General features: G+C 37.9%; 1 protein-coding gene across 4 annotated transcripts in view; it reads left to right on the top strand.

Moving 5' to 3' along the window:
* STK33 (serine/threonine kinase 33) overlaps positions 1-26,874 on the top strand; it is a 169,731-nt gene extending 142,857 nt beyond the window's left edge. For 2 of the 4 annotated variants that reach the window (XM_043580572.1, XM_043580574.1), the window contains exons 12-13: positions 6,989-7,195; positions 26,039-26,874. In XM_043580572.1, the coding sequence (XP_043436507.1) occupies positions 6,989-7,195; positions 26,039-26,251 (420 nt within the window). In that variant the 3' untranslated portion in view covers positions 26,252-26,874. Of the gene's footprint in view, positions 1-6,988; positions 7,196-23,552; positions 23,809-26,038 lie in introns of those variants that run through there. The other 2 variants (XM_043580573.1, XM_043580575.1) reach the window with 2 other exon arrangements.
* The last annotated feature ends 315 nt before the right edge of the window (positions 26,875-27,189 follow it).

Here is a 27,189-nt window from a genome sequence, read left to right as displayed (position 1 = left end):
AACATCTGTTCAAGCTTTTTCCCTCCATCTTTCTATTTGGTTTTAGGTCTTTAACTTATTGATTTATAGGAGTTTGTTATATATTTTAGATAAATGAGCATTCTGTGACACACAAATATATATACAGTAATGAGAATTGGAAGAAGCTAACTTAAGAAAAAGAACATAGAAAAGATTACTGCCAATATTTTGAAAAAGAATAGATCATTGGAAATTGGGGGTCTTGAAATAGATTCCCCGCAGACTATCCCTGCCTACACATCCCTTTGAAAGTCTTCATGTACAGCCAGGTGTACACAGTTTGAAGAATGTTGGTTTGGAATATATCGAGTTTGTTTTTATTTTTCCAGATTTACTGAGATATAAATGATGTATAATATTATATAAATTTCAGGTGTACAACATAATGATTTCACATATGTATATATTGCCAATGATTACCACAATAAGTTTAGTTAAAACATCCATCAGCTCACATAGTTACGATTTTTTTCTTGTGATGGGAACTTTTAAGATCTACTGTCTTAGCAACTTTCAAATATACAATACGCTATTGAAGGCTCCACAACACCTCTAGCTAGAAATTCTTGGCAGGCAATTGGAAATACACTTCTGGCATAGGGTAAATTACTAACTTTCTCAGGCTGCTTTCCCCTGAAGAATAAGAATATCAGCACTAAACCTTGTATATTTGTATAGTTGCTGCACGTGTAAAAGAAAATCACTGAGATGACTTTTAGGAAAAATTGTAAAGTGGCACACAGTTGCTTACTTCAGTGGTCATTATTACCTTGGTATGCTGCTGCCTTGGGCTCATCGAGACCCATGAGGACGAGTTTGGTGATTTTGCTGGGTGCTAGAGTTCATGTTGGTATCTGCAATTTACATTATTTCTTTTCTTGCTGTAATTTACATTAATTACTACTTGTATAAAGGTAATAGTTAGGATTATCCATGGTAAGTGACTTAAATGGTAAACAAAAAAGGAAAAGTAACTTTCTTCCTCCATCCCCCTCATTCCCTCTTACTAAAGATAGCCATTGTTAAGTCTCTATGCATTCTTTTAAAAAAATTCTATATAATTACATATATATACATACCTTACACAAGCAAGTTCATATTATGCATGCTATTCTTTTCTATCTAATATATCTTGGAAAGATTTCCTTATTTTTTAAAAAGCAGCATTATATCCCAAACTATGGACACTATTATTTTCTAAATAGTCCACTATGAATATGAATATGGAACATTTAAGTTGTTTCAGACTGTTTCTGTTACAAACAGTGGTGCAACAAATGTTCTTATAAATATATATTTACTGTATTATCATGTACTGTATTATATCTATGCTGTAGATATGCATACTGTATTATCATATCTATAGGATAAATTCTTAACAGTGGAATTACTGGTCAGAGAGAATGTGAATTATCTATTTTGATAAGCTATTGCTAATTTACCCTCCCATAAAAAGCTCAAGTAAATGAAGGTGGAAGGTGGGCTAGATGGATGATGGGTACTCAGGAGGGCATTTGTGGGGTTTTTTTTGTTTTTTGTTTCATTTTGTCTTTTGTTTTTTAATGTTTATTTTTTGAGAGAGAGAGAGAGAGAGAGAGAGAGAGAAAGACAGACAGAGCATGAGTGGGGGAGGGGCAGAGAGAGAGGGAGACACAGAATCCAAAGAGGCTCCAGGCTCTGAGCTGTCAGCACAGAGCCTGACACGGTGCTGAAACTCACAAACCGTGAGATCATGACCTGAGCCGAAGTCAGATGCTCAGCTGAGTCACCCAGGTAGCCCTACTCAGGAGGGCAGTTGTGATAAGCACTGGGTGTTGTAGATAAGTGATGAATCAGTGAATTCTACTCATGAAACCAATATTGCACTGTATGTTAACTAAAATTTAAATTAAACAAATAAATTCCCTTTTGATTTCCTATGTGATCCAATAAAAAAAGCAAGTAGATGAGAAACTCTGTTTTCCCACGCCCCTACCAATACAGAGTATTGTCAAACTTAAACTTATGTCCATCTGTTAAGTGAAAATTGGCATCTCATTGTTTTGATTTGGGTTTTATTAATTTTGTGAAGTTGAACATTCTTCTATGTTTTTTAATAAAGAGACTATTCCACTTTCCTATTGAAAAAATTTATTCTTAGGTATCAACTATACTCAATTAAGAATACATATATATTGTTAGGAACATCACAAAATGACGAGTTCTGCTATTTACAAGAAATAGAATGATGACCAAAAGCTAAAGACCTCGAATGTTTTCTTTTAGCTTTGCCAATTTTATGTTTCGTATCACCTCACCCCAGCTCATGAATATTGTTCATTCATTCATTTAAAAATACTTGTTGCATACTTATTGTTTACCAAATACTTAGAGTTGCCGTCCTTGAGAAGTATGTTAGATGAGGGCATATGTTTGGGTCTCCATTTGTGGTCTTCATTTAATACTAAGGTTTTAAATCCAAATCTCAGTTTTTGCCAGCGCTTCTTCTCCATGGGTGTTCATTTTCCATTTTTCAAAGTAAAATAGCCTCAGCCATCTGTTAGTTAAACAAGTGGAAATTTAGTAACCAAAAGGTTGGTGTTCTACTTTTGAAAGCCTCAGATTATTGGTCTGTTACTGCCGCCTTCTTGCCTCTTACTGTTTCATAGTTGATGAGTTCAGTGTCTGACCCCTGATTCCCCAAACCAGTAAAGGAAATTCAGACGGTAGTGACCTGATGGTAAAATCTACACAATCTACAGTGTCTGCCCTAATAATTCCACCCATCTTTGTTTTGGGTGGTTGGTTTATTTGTAGTTTCTATTGACCCTAGAAGGCTCATGACACATAGCCCTGGGTCACTTAATCATCGGTCAGTCCAAGAATGCGATGCAATTCCTCCTCCAACTGCTAGCAAGCAAGAAGAAGGTAGTCTAGTAAGTTATTGACTGGACTGTAGACAACAGGGAAAGTCTGGAGTCAGTATCACTATTTGTGCCCTGTTTGGTATCACACATGAATGTCAGAAACAAGGAGTTAGAGTTTTCCAAGTAGCATGTTTCGGAGGGAATAATGTCCTATCCTGAATCCTTTCTTTTCTCCACAGCCTCCTTGAAATGAGAAATAGGGTCATTTCTTTGAGTGCAAAAGCGCTCTACTTTAGGCATTTACAGTGTCAGTCATCAAGCTCTTATGCATATGTATATGTGAACCAAGCATTTGAAAGATTGCTGGAGATGCAGATTCAAGATAATCCAGGGAATCCTTGGTTTGTATAGTAGCACAGGACCATAAAAACAACAATGCAGGTTGAAAGAGCAAAGTGATATTAATAATCATTGGGGAAAATTAGGATTGTTCCATGCACTTTAAAATTTTTGTTAAACATTGAAAACTGTTGGTTATAATACTTAGAAAATGAAACGAAAGATAAACTGATTTTTTAGTGCATTGGAGTTTAAAACATTAGAAATATCAGAATTAAAGTATATAATTTTTTAATAAAAACTTATCAAAATTAGCTTAAACAGTGCTTACCTTCTCCTGCTTGAATATAATACAATACAGAGGGAAGCATCTTTTTTATATTTTGGTGAGTTATAATACAATTTTCTAAGTTCGGGTCAACTTCCAACTTTTTATCATTTGTGCTTTCAATGTCATAAATTATCTCTGAAAATTCTTTAAATGTCACCTTCTTTGCACAGTCTCTGGGGCACCTGCATCGTTTCTGCACACCACTTTCCTCCCATTTATGTTTATAAGTTTGCCTTCACCAAGTTCCTTGGGTTGCATGGCTAGGTTCTCTCAAATGGTGGCAGTGTCCATGCTTCCAAGGTCAGCTGCTTCTGCTATTGCTCCACTGACATTTGATTCAGATTCCACTTCCAGCCTGATCCCCTTTCATTTATTTGCTACACCTTCTTCTTAGCTGGCAAGTTCACTGGGAGGCAAGGAGGCAACACAACTGCATGCTTTGCTGCCTGTGTATGAACTGAATAGCAGATGCCCAGTGTCCTGTCACGACAGACTGGGAAAGAAGTGACATGATCCGTCACTGATCACAATGCACATCTGTAATTTACATGGTGATTGTGGATTGAAGAGCTAGCAGTGAAGTTTGAACTTCATGTAATTAGTGTTAGTATACCATGGTGACTGCAGTTTGAACTGTGTTGTTGGGTGACTGATAGTATTTAACTAAGTCATGATGATTGAAATTCATACACATCAAGACTGTGCAAAGCAAGGACTGCCTGAATAAATGGGCTATCACATGGTGCTAATTGGATATGACTTCTGTAGTCATTACAGTTTTGTTGGGTATGCTGGTTGTACCATGGGCTCATTCTTTCTAAGGCTTTTTGGAAGTGACTTACAGAATGCAAATGTTTAATTTGCTATTTATATCAGGACAGGCTAAATTATCCTGTGGTAACAAATGACCCCCAAATCTCAGTGTCCTTGATGTCTTCCATCGCACATTGGCTGGGAGGAGAGGAGGAGGCTTTGTTTTACTTTGCCCTCACTCAGGGATCCAGGCTGAGGGAGGCTCCATCTCTCTGCTTCTGTAGTTACTCATGAAGGAATTGGGGATATGATACGTTGCACACCATCTTTTACAGTTTCCACCCAGAGGTTATATATACTATTTCCAATAACATTTCACTGGCCAAAACAATTCACGTGGTCATACCCCAGAAGAGGAAGAGAGGCAGAGGTCTACAACATGCCTAGAAGAAAGGAATGTTAGGTGAGCAGCCTTTGTGACTACCATAGTATCTAAAGAGTTACCTTATAGAAAGTTTATCAGGGAAGGGCAATTGAGGACTGGAAATACAGACATAGATAATATCAGATTGTCTGTCTGCTAGTGAAAGAATCAAGTTGAGGCAGAGTTTTGTCTACTAGCATTCGAGGAGCTGATATTGTAATTACATGAAAATTGGGGCTAAAGATCAGGATGAAACCAGGAAGTTGTAATAGAAGCTAGATGGATTATAGGGATCAAACAGGGCTGTTGGCAGAGCCCTGGAGGTCAGAACTCATTCAGATGAGAGATCAGAGACTCTACCATTGTAGACAATCCCAACTCTTTTACTGAGACTCCTTCTGTACTTCATCTGAATTTAAGATGACAACATCTTTTGAAGTTCTGGGATGCTTGACTAGAGATGACTCAAATTGAGCCTTGGAGGAAATGTAGGCTATGGGTTGGCAGAAGGCGTGGTGAAGGAATTCTGGGAGTGAACGGGTAGAGGATGCTATGGGTAGTGTTTTATCAAAAGCAGGATGCTAAGAAAGTGGTAAGAATATAGAACTTCTTAAAACAGGATGAAACAGAAGAATCATGGGGAATTAATTAGATAATGATCCTCATTTCATTGTTACCATTCCATACTTAATGTGTGTTTGTGTTTTTAACCACAAATCTGTTAAACTCTACAAATCCTCAACAGTGTGCTCAGATGGCTGCCCTTACACTGCCCTGTTTCATAGTATTTGGTGTCACTGATGCTTCCATCCACCCACATACCAAGTTAATGCAGAATCACTCCATAGCTGTGCCCACACCTGAATTTCCCATTTTAATCCAAATGTGATCCAAACTTGTCTAAACTTTCTCTACTAGTCTGAGTTAGGAGCAAAAATATTTAAGGCATTCCTACTCTAGCGGGAGCCATTTGAGACTACATTCATGTATTTCTTGGCACGAAGTGGAATATTATATTTGAGAAAAATATTGTTAATATAAAACAGTCAACTTTGATATGGGATAGTCACATCTGGGATAAAAGCAGTGTGCTGAATTAGTTATACTCAAATGACCACATCATATTGAAATCTTCCAGTCAAATAAAAGCTTTTATTTATTTTATTTTATCTTTTATTTTATTTAAAAAATTTTTTAGACGTTTATTTATTTTTGAGACAGAGAGAGACAGAGCATGAACGGGGCAGGGTCAGAGAGAGGGAGACACAGAATCGGAAACAGGCTCCAGGCTCCAAGCTGTCAACACAGAGCCCGACGCGGGGCTCGAACTCATGGACCGCGAGATCATGACCTGAGCCGAAGTCGGACGCTCAACCGACTGAGCCACCCAGGTGCCCCTCAAATAAAAGCTTTAAATCAAAAATCAAATATCTATATTCTTGGACACAGTGATATTTTTTGTTTTTGTTTTTTGTTGTTGTTTATTGTATTGTACATTATTTGAAATGACAATAAAGAAACCCCAAAAACAAAAACGTCCAATGCAAATACAGACAAAATCCATTTTAAAATAAGATTTGCTGAGGGGCTCCTAGGTGGCTCAGGCGGTTAAGTGGCTGACTTTGGCTCAGGTCATGATCTCGCAGTCCGTGAGTTTGAGCCCCACGTTGGGCTTTGTGCTGACAGCTCAGAGCCTGGAGCCTGCTTCGGATTCTGTGTCTCCGTCTCTCTGCCCCTCCCCCATTCATGCTCTGTCTCTCTCTGTCCCAAAAATAAATAAAAAACGTTGAAAAGAAAAATTTAAAAAAAAAATTTTTTTTAAATAAGATCTGCTGATAACAAAGTGTCTCTCCATGAAATGGCATGAGACAATACAATTTTGAGGCTGTTTCACAGTGTTTACTCAATTGAATTTAGCATTTCTACCTAGACATTTTGATATTATATAAACTTGTCCTTAGTGTTGGACCCACTAGACTTGGGGCAAGTTTTTTTCATTCTTTGCATTTCCCTATTAGTTTTTACAAATAGCTCTAGAAGGGGGTCTTGCCCCACCTCCGAACCCTAACAGGTTGTACATGAGATCAGTCAAGAGGTACGAGCCATGTCAGTGCAGGAAGTATGCTCCAAAGGGCATCAGAAGTTTTGCTATTTATTCAGCATTATAGTTTTTCCATGCAATTTACTGGCTTTGGGGAAATATATTACTAAAAGATGTAAAAATCTCAATTTTCTAAACTGTTTATAACACCAAAAATTCATTGTTAATATTAGGGCAACATACTTTCTTCAGCAAGACCAACCAATGTGTTAGAAATGATGAAACAATGGAAAAATAACCCAGAAAGTGATGAGGAAGACACAACACATCCAGAGAAAAACTGGTCCATTCAAGAAAAGTTGAAAGGTTACCAACCCAGCAGACCCAGCGGAAATGTCCAGAACACCAGTAGCATTTCAGACGAAGAGGAGGAAAAACAGGTAGGAACCAACACAGCAAGTAGGAAGAGCAATTATTTCATTTCTCCAAACTGTAAAATACCCTCACAACCCTTGGAACAGTTTTTGCAATTCTTTTTTGTTGTTGGTTTGTAAGGAAGGGCCTACATGATAAAGCAAGTGAAGTTCTTTCCTCCCCTGAGACTGTCATGGTTTAGCAGTGTGACCTACGTGTTTATTTTAAGATCTGTAATTATGTAGGGCAGGGGTCTGCAAACTGTTCCCATGAAGGAACAGAGAGTAAATATTTTAGGCTTTGTGGGCCATAATAGTCTGTGTCACAACTTCTCAACTCCGATGTTTTAGCATGAAAATAGACAGACAGCAAATGAATGAGGGGGGCCATGTGGCAACAAAACTTTATTTACAAAAACAGATGGTGTGTGATATTTGGCCCATCGGTCAAAAGTAGTAATTTTTGTGCTTTACCAGGCTATACAATTTGGAATGGGTTTATGTGTTACCTAGAAAAAGATATATTACATTATCCAATGATCTGTTTCCAATTTTATGATTAACTGAAACTGTTTATGTAGCTTTATCATTTTGCCATATTAGATCTGAGTAGAGTTTTATTCTTTTTGGTGAGTAAAATTTAGTAACAATTTAATATCCTAACGATTTACCCAAACCCTTTCTTCTTTTGTTTCTATGTTTGTGTGAAACAAAATATATGTTCTATGTATGTTCTCTGTGTTTATTCTCTTCCTTATCTTGAGATCTAATGAATGTATTTGAATTCTCTTTTAATAATTGAGTGTCCTGTCAGTGGGGGCTGTGTTCACCTCAGGGCAACCCAGACCCCTGTGAGGAACTGTTGCTGGCTGGCTCCCTGAAGCATAGCATAGGTAGAGTGCAGACAAGGCCTGTAACGGTGGACCCTGAGCTGCACCCGGGAAGGTGTGGCTTTGCTGGCCCTTACCCTCCCATGATATCAGCTTTGTTAGCACTTGCAGAAAGAGACTTGACATACTGAGTGATCTACTGGTTGATTTTGATTTACTGGTTGAGAACTTCTTCATCTACTTAATAGCAAATATCTAGATAATAAGTTTCACATTCCATGACTCAGATGTTTCAAAATAATATTTCTAAAACCGTAATATAAACATAAGTTTGTTGAATTCCCTTCATCCTCTCTGGTCTGTTAATAACTCCTGCCATGTTTAGTAGCTGTGTGAATTCTATGTTGTTAAAAATAATACCCTAAAAACCCACGTTTGCATATCCATTATTGAACATAGTTTGCAGATTTTTCTATTGGCTGACTTGGCATTTTATACATACATATTCATATGCATGCACACATGCACACACATACACATACATGCATATGCCATATACATATATGCAGTTGATCCTTGAATAATGGGAGTGGGGGAGTGCTGACCCCCATGCAGTCAAAAATTAGCATGTAACTACTGACTCCCCCAAAACTTAACTTCTAATAGCCTACTGTTGACTGAAACCTTGCCAATAACATTAATAGTCGATTAACACATATTTTGTATATTATATGTATTATATGCTGTAGTCTTAAAGTAGTCTAGAAAAAAGAAAATGTTATTAAGAAAATCATAAGGGGGCGCCTGGGTGGCGTAGTCGGTTAAGCGTCCGACTTCAGCCAGGTCACGATCTCGCGGTCCGGGAGTTCGAGCCCCGCGTCAGGCTCTGGGCTGATGGCTCGGAGCCTGGAGCCTGTTTCCGATTCTGTGTCTCCCTCTCTCTCTGCCCCTCCCCCGTTCATGCTCTGTCTCTCTCTGTCCCAAAAATAAATAAACGTTGAAAAAAAAAATTAAAAAAAAAAAAAAGAAAATCATAAGGAAAAGACATTTACAGTAGTGAGTGTACCGTACTTACCTAAAAAAATCCTTGTTTATAAGCAGACCTGCACAGTTCAAACCCCTGTTGTTCAAGGGTCAACTATATATATACTCATGCACTCATGCACATGTATTAAACATATATACACACATGCATCTACATATACTCATATATATACAAACACAAATACTTACACGTACACCACATACACCCATATCATCTTTTGTATTTTGTAGTCTTGGATTATATCCATGTTTGTCACTGAATCTGACATAAAATATCCTTGTGAACCAAATATTTCGTTGTCTTCTGTCTCCTTTTACATTGCTCTGTCACACCTCTACCCTCTTGTCCCCTTCCTTCTGCAAGTCCTAGAGTGATAGAACTTCTATGCTATTCTTAGCTACTTCCAACTAGGGAACAAAAGAATTGGAATTTGAGGTGCTTTATGGACACTAGAACTTTATATAACCAGTGGTATTAATTTTATACCAGGTAGGTTGAAATTTTAAGAACAAAGATTCTACTCATCAGCAGGAAGAACTTTACTATAGTCACAGCTCCCCTGCACTAGAATAGGCTGGACCGAGGATAGTAGACCCCACCTCCCAGTTATTGGAAAGATTCATACAGGCTCTGGAAAGCTACTTGTTAGAAATGCTGTAGCAGGAATCCTGGATGCCTGGATGTCCTCTAAGGAACTTTCCCATGCTTAGGTTTTGGCCGTGATGTCTTGAGGGGAACACATTACCTTGTGCAGGAGTTTTTCTGAAAAGTGCTATCCCTTAAAAGAAAGACTTCTGATACATTTAACATATTAAGTTTTTTCATGGATTTTTATGAATAAATATGTTACTTTGTTAATTATATTGAAGCTGAGTTTATGCTAAGAAATTACTTCTTTTCTTTCAAATCTTCATTAACAGTAAATAGTATTCTAGTATAAAGTTCTCAAGTGATAACTGAAAAATAGAGTTTGCCATTTACTCTTGAGTCCACACAGGATTCATATAGTAATTAATATTCTTAAGAGTGAAATTTTAATTTTATTAAAATTATTCTATGAATATTAAAATATTTCCCATGGGGAAAATTGTTTGTTAAAATTAGATTATATAAACAATTTGATGTGATAATATAAATAATTTATACCTAGAAAATTAAGGACATTCTTTTTCCATTAAAATTTTTGAAATTTGGCTTTAAGTGGAAATCTGCCAACAGTTCCTGCTTTCCACTGTATCATTGTTCTCTCTTCTGGAAAATCTCACAGATCCATTTAGAGCTCTGATTTTGTATTTTTTATAAACCAGGGTAATCATTCTTTTTAGCTAAGTGGCAGAGCTCTTGGAAAACTAACAGAGAAAGTGAGGATTTGTTATAAACAAAATAAAAAACACTCGAACTAAGCACCTTCTTCTTTCACTGAATAACCATCCCTTAGTTCCAAATGCCCAGGTCATCGTGGACAAATATAGTCCACATCTCTTCATTGTTCATGTCTGGACTAAGGTAGGTATTCCTCTGTGCTTTTTCAAACTTGTCTTCAAATATGGCATTTGGCCTTGTCCTTTTTGTTTTTCTTTCTACTTCCAATTTTTCATCTAATTTGGGTAATTGTGTCCTCGAGGATAAAAATGTTCTCTTGTGTGTATCTTGTGTTTTATAGGCTGAGTACATCTAGATAATGTTTTATGTTTTTAGTAACCCTCTAAATTCCCTACAGTGGGGGCACCTGGGTGGCTCAGTAGGTTAAGCATCTGACTCCTGATTTCAGCTCAGGTCATGATCTTGTGGTTCATGAGTTTGAGCCCCATGTCGGGCTCTGTGCTGGCAGTGAGGAGCCTGCTTGGAATTCCCCCTGTCTCTCCCTCTCTCTCTGCCCCTCCCTCATGTTCTGTCTCTCTCTCTCTCTTTCTCAAAATAAATAAATAAACTTTAAAAAAAAGATCCACTGAAGAATTTTAAAAAATAAATAAGTTCCCTACAGTGGGTTCTTTTTTTTTTAATGTTTATTTATTTATTTTGAGAGAGAGAACACAAGAGCATGAGCAGAGAGGGGCAGAGAGACACACAGAGAGAGAGAGAGAGAGAGAGAGAGAGAGAGAGAATTCCAAGCAGGCTCCATGCTGTCAGCCCAGAACCTGCCACTGGGCTCAAACTCACGAACCACAAGATCATGACCTGAGCTGAATCAAGAGTCCAACGCTTAACCGACTGAGCCACCCAGATGCCCCTACAGTGGGTGCTTAAATCTATTTTATCAGAGATACCCAAGACTTTAGTTCCTACAATAACATTTACTCACCTTCAAATGAGATGGTTGGCAGACCATTGCTTATTGCAGGAGTATGCCTTTTAACATTATGTCCTTAGTGATTTCAGATACATACTACCATACTTTCATTATTTATTAATCTCAGAAAACAAGTGGGAAATGAATATCTGTAATTAAAATGCACTTCCCTCTAACTATGGAGGGAAGGACCAAAAATTCTGGATGTGATACAAGTATATCTGCATTACAGAATTCTTGCTTCATAAAAGAGAAACTTCTTAGTTGTTCAATTACTCATTGAACAGTCTTGAATGTACTTGTTTAATGAAAATGGAAGATTTTTCTAATTGTTTTCTCTTGTGATTAGTTTTGTTGACTGAAAACATGGCCTTTACAGTGTCACAGGAGATGGTACGTGTAGCAGATACTTTAGAAAGTAGAAATTCAAGGTTGCTTAGAAACTTTGCAGTTATTTTGATCAATGAAATGTATTCATGTAGCAGTTCTTCAAAGACAAGAAATGTTTGAATTTAAATAACATGGAAATGAAACAGTTGAACTATGGTATGTTGATATATTTCTACGGGAAAGAGTCAGGTTTTCTTGGTATTTTAGTTGAGGAGGATAAAGATTTTCTTTTCTTGATAAATTAAACCTTAACTCTATGAGCCCATGTGACTCATGTGCAGATTTGGTGGTGCTTCCACAACTTTGGCACACTTTTGTAGTCCAATATTGAAACGTCACAGTCTGGCACACACTTAAAATACAATGGCTAGGGGCGCCTGGGTGGCGCAGTCGGTTAAGCGTCCGACTTCAGCCAGGTCACGATCTCGCGGTCCGGGAGTTCGAGCCCCGCGTCGGGCTCTGAGCTGATGGCTCGGAGCCTGGAGCCTGTTTCCGATTCTGTGTCTCCCTCTCTCTCTCTGCCCCTCCCCCGTTCGTGCTCTGTCTCTCTCTGTCCCAAAAATAAATAAAACGCTGAAAAAAAAATTTAAAAAAAAAAATACAATGGCTAAAAACACAATCTCTGGATGTAGGCTGCATGCATTCAAATCTGGCTTCACCACTTACAAGCTTTACGACCTTGGGAAAATCTCTAGGCCTCTGTTTCCTCATCTATAAAATGGAAATAATGATGGTATCAACCAAGGATTAAATGGAATAATGCATGTAACACTCTTGACATAGTAAGCACTCATTAATGTTAGCTTTTATTATTTGATTATTATATCGCTAAAGAACTTGCATAGAATATTACTAAAATTGCACATTTTTTCTTGTCAGCTTCAAGTCTCTTTTGGGCATAGGTATTTCAATAAACTAATGAACAAACCAAGAAATATCATTTTCAAAAATTATAAGGTGATGCTTCCAATCTCATTTGTCCTCTGAGTTTTGTGAGGTCCCTAGAACCCTACTGTGGTAGCTTAGATTATTTTTTCCAATTATTTAATCCCTCTCTGTAAGGGATTTGTACATTCACATCTTTTGCCATGTGACGTTTCAGTTCTCCCCACTAGAGTAGATGAAGGATATTTTCTCATCCCTCTAATGTTGGTTTTAACTGTATGACTTACTTTGGCTGATGGAATGTTAAGAGGTATGCTGTAAGTAGAGACCTTAAAAGTGTTTGCCTGATTTAGCTTGCTCTCTTGTATTTCTGCTACCTGACATGAGAAGAACGTGCCTGCAGGGAGCCACCATTCCTGGAACTATGATTTGTGAAGCAGATCTGAACCTAATACAAAGCCTGAAGTCTAGTTGAGTCTACCATGGCTACCCCCTACAGCTAACTGAGAGAAAGCAGTGTTAGTTGTTATAAGATACTGAGACTTTTATAGTCATTAGTTATGTAATTGTACCGAAAACAGTTAACATAGCAGACTTAAAATGCTATCCTTGAAAAGGGCTGCTTGCAAGGTTGGCCCTTGGCTGGCTTCTGGGAACTTGGATTTGGTTGCTACCATTAACTGATAAGAATGATTCATTCTGGGACACCTGGGTGGCTCAGTCAGTTAAGCATCTAACTTCAGCTCAGGTCATGATCTCATGGTTTGTGGGTTCGAGCCCCACATCTGGCTTTGTGCTGATGGTGAGGAGCCTGCTTTGGATTCTCTGTCTCGCTGTCTCTCTGCCCCTCCCCCACTCACACTCTTTCTCTCCCTCTGTCAAAAATAAATAATAAATAAATATTTAAAAAATGATTTATTCTATTTAAACTCTGTACAAATGATATGGTTTATGCTGGAACCTACTTTCCTTCTGGGAGTCTGGGATTTTGGTAGGTGCTAGGCAGAGACTGCCTTCATGACCACTTCCCAATAAAAAGCCAGGGTGCCATTTCTAAGACGTTCCCTGGTTGGCAACATTTGATATGTGTTGTCACAGCTCATTGCTGGAGTAATTACATGCATTCTGTGTAACTCCTGAGTGAGGGCTTTTAGAAGCTTGAGCCTGGTTTCTACTGAACTTCACCTCAAGTACCTTTTACCTTTGCTAATTGTGCTTTGTAATAAATTGTAGCACGAGTACACCTATATTCTGAGTCCTGTGAGTCCTCCTAGTGAATCATGGAAACTAGAGGTGATTTAGGGGACCTCCCAAATGCTACTGTCCTCCCAAAGACAGTAGCATAACTGCAGCAATAGATGATTAATACAGGTGCAAATAACTGTGCTAACATGAATCTTGACATGTTGTTCTTTGATCCAAAGCTGTTTACAATGCCAATTGCCAATTTGGATTCATAGGCTTCCATAAACAATAAGGCTTTTGTCCCTGCTACTCCGATTAGGTTTCACCACAAGCTTAGCCAGATTTCCACAGCTGAAGGAATGTATTATTGAATCCTTTCAAATCATTTCTATCCTGTCCCAAGCCTGGCTTTTGCTCAGCTCCCCTTAGGGACTGTAGCTTTTAGGATACCCACTGGGTTGGATTTTAACAAATATTGCTCTAATTCAAAATATATTGTAGGGATGCCTGGGTGGCTCAGTTGGTTAAGCATCTGACTTCAGCTCAGGTCATGATCTCGTGGTTCGTGAGTTTGAGCCCCACGTCGGGCTCTGTGCTGACAGCTCAGAGCCTGGAGCCTACTCTGGATTCTGTGTCTCCCTCTCTCTCTATCCCTCCCCTGCTCGTGGTATGTCTCTCTCTGTCTCAAAAATAAATAAACATTTTTTTAAAAATTAAAAAAAAATTGGCTGAGAGAAGATCCGACATGTCAGAAAAATAGAGGACCTGAAGTTCCCTTGTCCCTCAAACACAGCAGTCTAGATGCCGGAGTACTTTGAATTCCAAGAGTCTGGGCTACAGAGTGACAGAGACAGCTCCTGGGGCCCACAAGGACAACCTGGCAGTCCACAGGGCTACTTCAATGAACAAATCAAAGCACACCTGGTAGAGGGTCCAAAACATTACTACGAGTAGGGGCATAAAGCAACCAGGGTCACAACAACAGAGAGCAAGTAACACACTCCAAAAACAACAACAACAACAAAAAAAACACCTCTTGAAGGTCCAGGCCCTAGACAGTGTATGACCCCTCTTTAATATAGTAGTGCTCACAGGTTCAGGACACATAACAAGCTTTTCAAACATGTGAGGGACAGAAAACTGGCCAAAATGACAGAACAGAAGAATTCTCCTCAAAAGAAATTCCTGGAAAAAATGACAGCTAAATAATTGATCAAAACAGATATAAACAATATATCTGATCAAGAATTTATAATAGTGGTCATAAGATTAACCGCTGGGATTTAAAAATTTTTTTTTAATTCAAAATATATTAATTTGGGTCCATTCATCTCTTATCCTGCCTTTAGGCTAATATTGTCACATGTATTATAGGTACATAATTATAAACCCCACAAAACAATGTTTTAATTTTGCTTTAAATAGTCATAAATATTTCCAGGAAATTTTGTCTTTTATATGTACCCAGGTATTTTACCATTTCTGTTATTCTTTCATTTCTGAAAATCCAGTTTTCCATCTGGTATCGTTTCCCTGCAGCTTGATTCAGTCTCTATTTCTCTGTTAAACCTACCTGGTGAATATTTAATTTTAGATGTTAAATTCTAAAATTTCCACTTGATTCTTTTTTGTTATTTCTATTTTTCTTCAGAGACCTTCTTTTTTCCTCAAAGAATATTTTTCCTTACATCATTGGTAATTGTTGTAATAACTGCTTTAAAATCCTTGTTTGCTAATATCAACATCTGGGTCACCTCAGGGTTTGTCTCTATTGATTATTATTTCTGTTGAGTAGTTCTGGACTGTATCCTAGAGATTAGAAGTGTTATGTTGTGCTGACTCTGGATTCAACTGCGTTCCTCCAAAAAGTGTTGATGTTTCTGTTTTAGCAGGCAATTAGTTGGTTGGGTACAAATTGCAAATTTTCTCTTAGCCAGCAGTTCAAACCTTAGGTCAGTTCATTTCTCTTTAGCTGGGAAGAATTTAAGATGCCCCTTCTCTGGCTCTCTCCTTTCAGGGATTCCCTCATTACTTTCTTATGTCTGTGGTTGCTTTGAATTCTGTCCTCTAATTCTTTAGGGAGAGAAAATTGTAAAAGCATCCAGGGTTAGGACGGTGGGGCTGGGGAACATGTTGGCATCAAAGGAACAGCATTTGATGCATCAACAGAAATAATGGAAGCCAGAAGACAATGGAGTGATGTCATTAAAGTGTTAAGTGGAAACAGAAATAAATCTTAAAAAACTGCCAATTTGGAATTCTATGGTGATAATTTTCTTCAAAAATATGGGGGAGGGGAAGGAAAAGAAAAAGAAAAGAGATTAGAGAGGGAGGGAGCCAAAACATAAGAGACTGTTAAAAACTGAGAACAAACTGAGGGTTGATGGGGGGTGGGAGGGAGGAGAGGGTGGGTGATGGGTATTGAGGAGGGCACCTGTTGGGATGAGCACTGGGTGCTGTATGGAAACAACTTTGACAATAAATTTCATATTTAAAAAAAAATAAAGATAAAATAAAAGATGTTTTCAAGTATGAAAAAGATGGAAGAATTTGTTACCAGCATATCTTACCATAAGAAATGCTCAAAGAAAATTCTCAAGATAAAAGAATCCCAGATAGAAATATTGATTGCAAAAAAGTATGAAGGGCATCAGCAAGAGTAAATATGTGAGTAAATATAAAATCATATTGATGGTTTAAAACAATAGCAATAACAATGAATCTAAACTTTCATCTCAATAAGCTAGAAAAAGAACAACAAATTAAGCACTCTCCCTACAAGAGGATATTGTGAATGACTTAGTGCCAACAAATTGGAAAATTTATATGAAAAATTTATATGAAATGTTCAGATTTATTTAAAAAACATCAAAGTAGATATACAAAACAGAAAATATGAATAGTTCTATATTTACTTTAAAAATTGAATCCATAATTAAGAAGTTGTCAGTAAAGAAAATTCCAATTTCAAATGATTTCACTGGTTAATTCTTCTGAATATTTACAGAAGAGAAAGCTTGTTACACAAACTCTTAAAATATTTTCCAACTCATTTATAAAGCAAGTATAACTTAAATACCAAAATATGACAGGGATATTATAAGAAAAGATCATTGTTAGCCAATATCTCTCACAAATACAGACATAAAAATCCCAAACTAATATTAGCAAACAATCCTGAAATATATTAAAAAGATGACACATCATGGTCAAGTATACAGTATATTCCTGGGATTCCTTTGGATTAACATCCAAAATCAACAAATATAATTCGCCATATGGCCAACTAATCTGACAAAGCAGGAAAGAAGAGTATCCAGTGGAAAAAAAGACAGTCTGTTTAGCAAATGGTGCTGTGAGAACTGGACAGCAACATGCAGAAGAATGAAACTGGACCACTTTCTTACACCATACACAAAAATAATATCAAAATGGATAAAAGACCTAAAAGTGAGACAGGAAACCATCAAAACCCTAGAGGAGAAAATAGGCAAAAACCTCTTTGACCTTGGTCACAGCAACTTCTTATTCGACATGTTTCCAAGGCAAGGGAAACAAAAGTAAAATGAACTATTGGGACCTCATCAAGGTAAAAAGCTTCTGCACTGCAATGGAAACAATCCAGAAAACTAAAAGGCAACCAGCAGAATGGGAGAAGATATTTGCAAATGACATATTGGATAAAGGGTTAGTATCCAAATTCTATAAGTAATTTACTAAACACCTGAAAACCAAATAATACAGTGAAGAAAAGGGCAGAAGACATGAATAGACACTTTTCCAAAGAAGACATCCAGATGGCCAATAGACACATGAAAGGATGCTCAGCATCACTCATCATCAGGGAAATACAAATCAAAACCACACTGAGATATCAGCTCACACTGGTCAGGGTGGCTAAAATTAACAGCCAACAGGAAACGACAGATGTTGGCAAGGATGAGAGAAATGGGAAGCCTCTTGCACTGTTGGTGGGAATGAAAACTGGTGTAGCCACTCTGGAAAACAGTGTGGAGGTTCCTCAAAAAATTAAAAATAGAATTACCCTACAACCCAGCAATAGCACTACTAGGAAATTTATCCAAAGGATTCAGGAGTGCTGATTCATAGGGGCATATGTACCCCAATATTTATAGCAGTTCTATCAACAATAGCCAAATTATGGAAAGAGCCCAAATGTCCATCAACTGATGAATGGATGAAGAAGATGTGGTTTATATATACAATGGAATACTACTTGGCAATGAAAAAGAATGAAATCTTGCCATTTGCAACAACGCAGATGGAACTGGAGAGCATTATGTGAAATAAGTCAGTCAGAGGAAGACAGATATCATATGTGGAATTTAAGAAACTTAACAGAAGACCATGGAGGAAGGGAAGGGGAAAAAATAGGTGTAAACAGAGGGGGAGGGAAATCATAAGAGACCCTTAAATACAGAGAACAAACTGAGGGTTGATGGAAGGGCAGGGGAGAGGGGAAAATGGGTGATGGGCATTGAGGAGGGCACTTGTTGGGATGAGCACTGGGTGTTGTATGTAAGTGATGAATTATGGGAATCTGCTCCTGAAGCCAGGAGCACACTGTATACACTATATGTTAGCTGTGTATACACTGTGTGTTAGCTAACTTGACAATAATTTATATTAAAAAAATAGGTAAAGGAGAAAAGCCACATGATTATCTCAGTAATTTTGAAAAAAATAATTTGATGAAATTCAACACTTAAACATGAGAAAAACCCTCAGTAGACTAGGAACAGATGGGAATTTCTTTCACATATTAAGGGATTTTTATATTAAAACAAAACCCTCTGTATCTAATATCATTCTTCATGGTGACATATTGAACACTTTCCAACTGAAGGTAGGAGAAAGGCAAAGATGACCCTTTCTACTTCTCTTTAATATTGTACTAGAGATCTTAGCCAATGCAACAAGGCACATAAAAGAAAATTATAGAGGTTGGAAAAGAAGAATAAAACTGTCTTTATTTTGACTGTGGAAAAAAAAATCCCATGGGATCTACAAAAAGTGAATTAAACAGTTTTCAAGATGTAAAATCTATATACAAATATAGTCTTTTTACATACTAGCAATGAATAATTAGAAAGCAAAACTTAAAATACCATTTTAAATATCATAAAACATAAAATACTTAGTCTTAACTCTAACAGTATATGTGTACAATATTTATTCTAAATCCCACAACACATTGAAATTGATGAAAATGGAAATATTTGGAGAGAAAGACTATGTTTATGGATTGGAAGTTTGATACTGTTAAGATGTCAATTCTCCCCAAAGTGATTTATGACTTGAAAGCAATCCCAATTAAAATCTAAGACTTCGCTTTTCTGTTAGAAATTGACAAGATGATTCTAAAATCTGTTTGGAAATACATTAAGACCTAGAATAGCCAAAATAACACAAAAAAATGAAGTTGGAGAACTTATGTGACCTGATTTCAACACTTACTATATAGTTATAGTAATCAGTCCAATGTGGTATTGATGTAAGAATAGACAAATACATCATGGAAACAAAATAGAGTCTAAAAATAGGCCCACCCTTAGGTAGTCCATTGATTTTTGACAGATTTCTAAGCCATTCAGTAGGGGAAAAGATTTTTTTTTTTCAGTAAACAGTACTGAGCTAATATGATACTTATATGAGGGAAAATGAACTTTGACCTCCAGCTCACACTATACACAAAAATTAGTCTGAAATGGATAGTAGACCTAAATCTAAAAGCTAAACTGTAAAGCTCCTAAGAGAAACATAGGAGAGTATCTTCTAACCTGAGAGTAGTCAAAGATTTCGTAGAACATCAGGAAGCATCTTTAAAAGTCAGATCAAATGGACTTCTTCAAAGTAAGTGCATTTGCTCATCTAAAGCATATTAAGAAAAAGAATAGGCAAGCCACAGACAGGGAGAAAATATTTGCAATAAATATATCTAACAAAGGACTTGTATCCAAAATATTGAGATAGTTCTTACAACTCAATAAGGCAACTCAATTTTTAAAATATGCACAAGATTTGAACAGACATTTCAGATAGGAAAATACACTAATAGTCAATAAGAATGTGAAAAAAATGTGCAACATCACTAGTTATCAGGAAGATGCAAATGATAACAGGAAAAGCCACAACATATATCACTATATCCTTTCTAGAATTGCCAAAAATCTAAAAAATCCAGTCCATTTAGCAAATATTGGAGCAGTTGGAATTTTCCTACATTGCTTTGTGGAGTGCAAAATGATGGAGTTTCTTTGGAAACCAGTTGGGCAGTTACTTATAAAGTTAAGCATTTACTTACCATTTACCCAGAAATCCCAAGTATAAGTTCAGAAAAGGATTTGTAGAATATATTTATAGCAGCTTTATGTATAAAGAGCCTCAAACTGGAAACAGTCCAAATATCCAGTAATAGAAGAATGGATAAACAAATTGTGGTATATCCATAAAATATGGAATACTACTTGGTAATACAAAGGAGTGAACCACTAATACATGGATGAATCTCGAAAACGTATGTTGCAATACCATGAGCATCTATAATTATCTCAATAAAAATTTCTTTTTCTTAAATCTCAGTAAAAATTTCAATTAAAAAAGCATGTTAAGGAAAAGGAGTCAGACACAAAAGAGTACATACTGTATGTTGTTTCATTTATATGAGGTTTTAGAAAAGTAATTATGTTGAACTATATCAGAACACCTGTAGCCTCAGGATGGGAGGGAGTTGAGTGGGATGTGGACCCAGGGCAATTTGTAGGGAATTGTTCTATGTCTTGATTGAGTGTTGGTTATACAGGTCTATGCATTGTCAAAAGTCATCAATCTGTACACTTGAGATTTGTACATTCTACTGTATGTAAATTATACTTCAACTAAAAAAGAAAAGAGAAATTTATATCTCCCTGATTTGCAAGTTAGATTTTATTTTCATTAACTCCATACAAGGCCCAGCTATTTATGTAGATAGCCTTATAGAAGAAATCTATATATTTGGAAGTTAATTACTCTTCTTCCCTTTGGTTTTTCTTTCCCTTCCTTCTTCTTTCTGAAAACCACAGGAATGTAAGAGAAAGTGGGTGACCATTGCAAGCAAACTGGAGCTGAAAACTTGTATCAGAATGTTCTGTCACTTGGACCTTGTGCAGGCCTATAATTTGAATGTGTGACTCTAGAAATGGTTGCTATGGCGATAAACCACTTTACTTAAATAGCATGTATTTTACTCAAAATTCAGAGAAATGGTAACAGTTTCTAGTAATCATGTACTGGTATTAACTTGCAGGGATATGCCTAGAGCTTACAGGTTTTGCATCCATTATCACCAGATGAGTTCATCAGGTTAAAGTTATGCCAGTGAATAATGAAATATGTATATTTAGCCCAATTTTCTTGTTACATATCTCCCCTTGCACACATGGAGCCCCTTTCCAAGGTTAATAATATGAGCTGAAGAAATCAGGCCATGGGTGCTGAATTACTAAAAGATGAAACCGGAGGGAACCTTGTAAGGTCATCTTTTCCATCATTCCGCCTCCAGTAGGACTGACTATTCTTCAACCGTCCCAGGTGGAAAGAGCCTGTCAAAGATGAGGAACAATTGAAATGCTGTTTGGGGCCGCCCCTGGTATAACCATCTTGACTACAGCACAGAGCTGAGATCTTCCCCCTTGTGTGTTCTACAGATTGTGATTATATATGTCCTCTATTCTTTATATTTTTAGACTAAAGAGCTCTCTCTCGTAAAGAAACCTCCATCCATTAATCATATTAGTGACCTGTCTGTAAACCTTTCCTGGTTCCTTTATCTCTGTTCAAGCTGATTTGCAGTGTTTCAGGTATGAATTCTTCATGATTTTATGTAAGGATAAAGGATTTTTTTCTTTATTTCTAAAATGCTTTCTGATGATAGCTAGGTTTTCTTGATCACTGTGCAATGGTATGTTACCCTAGTATCTTCAGAGCACAATCTACAATGATTTGTAGATCCTTTTTGGACTGATAATGATGGCCAACAATCTCATAATGATCATTTAAACTCTTTTTCCCCTAGCACTGAATATTGAATTCCTCTCTCATCTTTCTCCCCCTCTGTACAACAGGATGGGAGCTCATCACCTTCTATTTGCCTTTTATGACCTAGAAGATCTTAGTAATTCCTATAGCCTTGGTAATTTCACTTTTCATTTTTCTGTCACGTTACTCACAAAACTGTAAAATTGCATCAGTGACAGCATAGATCCCTGAGGAATCCCCTCAACTGTGAAAGAAGAAAAAGAGAAACCTAAAATTTAGATAACCTATAACCTACAAAGGAAATCCCTGAAACATTAAGATTTGTTTATATTCCTAGAGAAAAGCCTGGAAGCTGGAATTTGCCTTGGCCATTTGTGTTCAAGGAAGTGAGTGGCTTGGCTCTTGGTGAAGAAAGCTACGGCTCAGTCTAAAGGACATCATGAGAGCCGGCCTGCATCCATGTCTTGTTAGCATCAGAGCACAGTTTCAAATATCAGAGGTGATATTTAAGAGGGGAGACTCAGAGGCTTCAGGAAAGCTCTTACAATTCTGATTCCTAAACAATGGCATTCTAAACTTAATGCAACTGCAAATTAGCAGGGAAATGGTAAAGTGTGCACATGTGCATACACACACACACACACACACATACACACACACACCGTTTTACAAGGTGCACACATATACACAGAAGCTTCTAAGCATTTACAATAAACATCTGTATAAAGGTGAGTAGATTTGCATTGATATTACCAAGAAGTAAAGGAACAAGTATTGAGATTTGTTTCAGTGCAGCCAGTTTTGGGCCAACTTGGAGTTCAAAGAAAACATGGTTGACTATATTAGTTTTAACATGTATTAAATACCAAATTGAAAAGGAAATAAGAAAACAGGCACTTATATGTTGCTGGTAAGAATATAAGTTGGTACAGAGGCACTGGAAAGCAATATGGCGATACCTTTCAAAATTACAAATCCATAGATGTTTTGACTCAGGAGTCCTGCTTCTAAAATGTATAGCCTGTAGATATACTTACACATGTACAAAATGGCACAAGTGCAATATTATTCACAGAAGCATTATTTGTACTAGGAAAAGTTTGGAAACGACCTGAATGTCCATTGTGAAGGGGCTGGCTAAATATTCAAACAAGAGAATACTGCAGAGCCAAAAAGAAGAATGAGAACTCTTTACATATGGACGTGGAAGGATCCTCAAAATAATCATTAGTTGAAAAAAAATCAAGGTGTGAAAGAACACTTACAGTGGGCTACCATTTGGGTAAAAACAGGGAGAAGAAAGCATGTCAATATATGGATTAGACGGAACCATATGAAATTGCCATTATTAGGCTTTTTTGACCAGCAGAAATGACTACCAATTCAATCTGGTTCCAGTTAATATTTGCTTGAAGATGCATGAACTCTCTGGAAGCATACACTGTAAATTGGTAATATTGGTTGTCCCTGATGTGGGGCAGAGCAGAGTCAACTAGGGGGCAGGGAGAAGATTTTTAACACTGTGACTATTAAATCATGGGGTTGTACCACCTATTTTAAAAACACATCACTAAAATTAGATATAAATAAATAAAATAATGAAATGTTGCTGAGGAATATTTTCTCATCTTGCTCTAGAATGAAACAGGAATACCATATTTCTGCACTAAAGCAAGCAAACATTCTGGTTTAGTTTTCTCTTTCTTTCCCCTTTGCCAGAAAATTCTGAGGATAATCTTAAGTTACCTTATCCAAGAAGAAAACACCAGAGCCTCTAATGCGTTTGGGAAAAAGAAAAAATCATCTACATCACTAACCCTGCCCACAGAGACTGTCTCTGAGTATTTCTTTCTGGTGACTGCAACTTCTGAGTCTACTTTAATGACTCAAGTCCATTAACAAATGGAACCATGAAGAAGAATGGAAGTGTTGAGCTGCATATGAATATAAATACATTAAAAAGAAAATGGCTGAATCTGTGTTCCTATTCTGTAGAACAGTAGTTGTAGTGGATGTGTTCAAAGACATTTCCTCAACTACTTGGATGATCACTCAAAAGGTGGAAAATCAAAAGAGTGAAGGTTACACTTAGATTCACCTTTTAATAGGATTAAACTTTCATGAATTGAAATTTCCAAGATAGGTTTCCTGTCTTTGGGATCAGTGCTATTCTAAACAACGCAGCTTCTCTCCGGCCGGTTACTGGAGCATTAGGGGAGTTCACCCTCACCGTATTGCTGAACATGGGAGTTTTCAGTGAGAGGCTACAATCTATGTTACGGAATGCTGATGCATTTTCAGTATTTTCTATTTTGTGAAAGAATACACAGAGAAGCAATGTAGACATTTTCGTGGGTGAAACAAATCTATAGAGAAAAGGACTTTTTTACATTTCTAAATTTATACAAATTAATTTTTTTCAATGTACAAAATTACCAGCTCACGAATTAGCAGACATGGTTAGGAAGTCCTACATGAGTGATGTTCTGAAGAGACACATATTTAAGGCCTGTCTGCAATAAGCAAATGTCAGGTAAATGTTCTCTTTCTTTAAATACAGGTACCAAAAATCGTAAATGACCCGAAGTTCTGCTGCTGCCCTGGGAGGTCACTTATTCATTGAACAAATATATATTAAGTGCCTACTACCGGGCATAAAACATGGCCATTTGTATCACAAGGGCCTGAGTGATCAAAGAAACACCAGGTTTATTTGTACAGTGTTACATGTAGTCTTTTCAGATTCTTTGAAAATTGTTAACCTGATTATTGATCCAGATGTAGAGTAACTTTGCGTTTGCCAGAGCGTTAAACTTACGAGCCCTTCCCAGACCATTTTGTGTCTGTGAGGCCTGCTGTGTCTATTCTCCCCTGTCTCATCCCCCACCTTGCTTGTGTCCCCTTCTCCTAATACGTTCTCTGCTCTTTTAGAACTCTGTGCTCAGCTTCATTTCATGAGGAGTGCTCACTTCTTTTTTGTTGTCATTGTTAAGTTTATTTATTTATTTATTTACTTAGAGAATGCAAGTGGGGGAGGGGCAGAGAGGAAGAGAGAGAGAATCCCAAGCAGGCTGTGCACTGTCAGGGTGGAGACTGATGCGGGGCTCCACATGGAGTTCAAACTCAAGAACATTAAGATCATGACCTGGGCCGGGGTGCCTGGGTGGCTCAGTCGGTTAAGCGTCCGACTTCAGCTCAGGTCACGATCTCGCGGTCCGTGAGTTCGAGCCCCGCGTCGGGCTCTGGACTGATGGCTCAGAGCCTGGCGCCGGCTTCCGATTCTGTGTGTCCCTCTCTCTCTGCCCCTCCCCCGTTCATGCTCTGTCTCTCTCCGTCTCAAAAATAAATAAACATTAAAAAAAGAAAAGATCATGACCTGGGCTAAAGTCAGAAGCTTAACCGACTGAGCCACCATGGCGCCCAGAGAAGTGATTACTTATAAAATGGGTCTAAGGTTAAAATGGACTCTGCTTCCCTAATGACAGCAGAATCAGAGACTGTTTCCTTGACAGTGGGGTGAGGTGACCTGAGAAAACACAATTGCCTATTGAGACCCCTTTTGTTTGTTTTGTGCCTTGAAGAAGTACTTTCATGGCCTCTATCTCAGTGCATTCTCATACTAAACCCATGTAGTAAACGTGCAAATACGTTTTCCCCATTTACCCGTGAGGCATCGAGACTCCAAGAGGTCCGTGGACCTGCCCACGTGGTGTGACCGGGATTTGAAGCCAGGCTCCGGAGTGAGCACAGAGAATGGTGAGAGCGCGAGGAGTGGGCCATATGCAGCGACTGTCCCCAGGTCAGGAGGCGTAGCTGTGCTGTGCTGTGCCTGTCAGGTCAGCCGTACATGTGCCAGGGCCGGCCTGGAATTCTGTAAAGATGAAATGAGTATGGTTATGTCCTGGCCAGCTTCCCTATGCAAATGTTGCCAGATGTTTACTTTTGTTTCACATGGCAGAGGATCTGAAATTGTGCCTGTAGTTTGCACTACACCAAACCCTAAACAGTTCTGTTTTCCTGAAAGTGCTAAACGAACTTACTTGGGCATTTAATAACAGCCCTACAATGGGATTAGTTTCTATCTCCCCTCTGGAGAGTGCTCCGCCTTGCAAATCCTGGGCAACTTTGTAGTCCCTTGCTTCTTTGAATTGATAGATATTGCCTCGTGTCTGAAAAGTAATCCAGGCCTTTCCCTTTATTTCCAGTCCACTGCTTATGCAAAGAAATTTCCTGTGACCAGTAAGAAGGAAAACGCGGACAACTCGGACTCGAAGCATGCAAGTTCTGCATGTAGCAGAAACTTTCCAGCCGGACTCAAGGGAGAACCAGAGAAATCCCCCATGACGTCAAGCCAAGGACCGGCAACCAAATACATTGCTAAATCCAATGCCGTGTCTAGAACCAAAAAGAAACTCTAAGGTTCCCTCCACAGGTGAATAGTACAAACACAGAGCTGCTCTTTCTAGCGCTAAAGTGAGGAGACGGGAGGGGGAAAGGACAGGACTATGTCGAGCTTTTAGTCTTTTAGCCCCGCTGAGCCCTGCCATGTGTTTGCACCAGTTTAACCTCGGAGCTAGGGATCTTCAAGGCAGCCTAGTGTTAAGAACAGCCACCAACAGGCTTGATGGCGAGCTGTGGCTGCAGTTAACTCGAGGTTTTTGAGAGTTGTTTAGAGGAGCACGCGCCCTCAAAGCAAGGTGGTGGGCATACTTGCTCAGTTTTACTTCACATTCTTGTATTTGGGCACAGTTATTTGTAGGAGAAAATGAGAGCCAAATATGGTGATGGAGGTCCCAAATAATTATGTGCACTTTGCACTAGGAGATTTTGTTAGGAAATTACTAATAAACTTGCCATAGGCATAACAGCAGAAGTGCTTCAGCCATTCACATGTGTTCTTGTGATTTTAGGTTGGTGTAGATTATTTAAGACAACTTATTTTAAATGTAGAAGAATAGGAGATTTTTGTAACTGCTTGCCATTAAGTTGCTGCTAAATTCCCAATATATTGATTGAATCAATAAAAGACAGATGTCACCCATGCACGTTAATTTTTATGTTAACGAGAGGTGGATATAAAAGGTCCTCTAAGCCCTTATGCAAATTATGAGTTTGGCCTGCTTCTGCAAGGTAGGCACATATCTTTGGGGAAGGTCACAAAGTGGATACAGGGGAAAATACATCATTACTCTTGGTGTTACAAGTATCTCCTTTCCACCCCAGGGAAATTGTTGTGCCTTTCGAGGTCAAACTGGGTGAGTAGATGCTTTGCTTGGCCTTCCAAACAAATTCTAAGGAAACAATCTGCATTTGCTTTTACTTGTATAAAGTAATACTCTAGTTTCACTCCACCTCT

Source organism: Prionailurus bengalensis, chromosome D1, assembly GCF_016509475.1.
Source record: "Prionailurus bengalensis isolate Pbe53 chromosome D1, Fcat_Pben_1.1_paternal_pri, whole genome shotgun sequence".
NCBI lineage: Eukaryota > Metazoa > Chordata > Mammalia > Carnivora > Felidae > Prionailurus > Prionailurus bengalensis.
The sequence above is the reverse complement of the archived record's forward strand: the minus strand, read 5'-3'. Positions and strand labels throughout refer to the sequence as shown.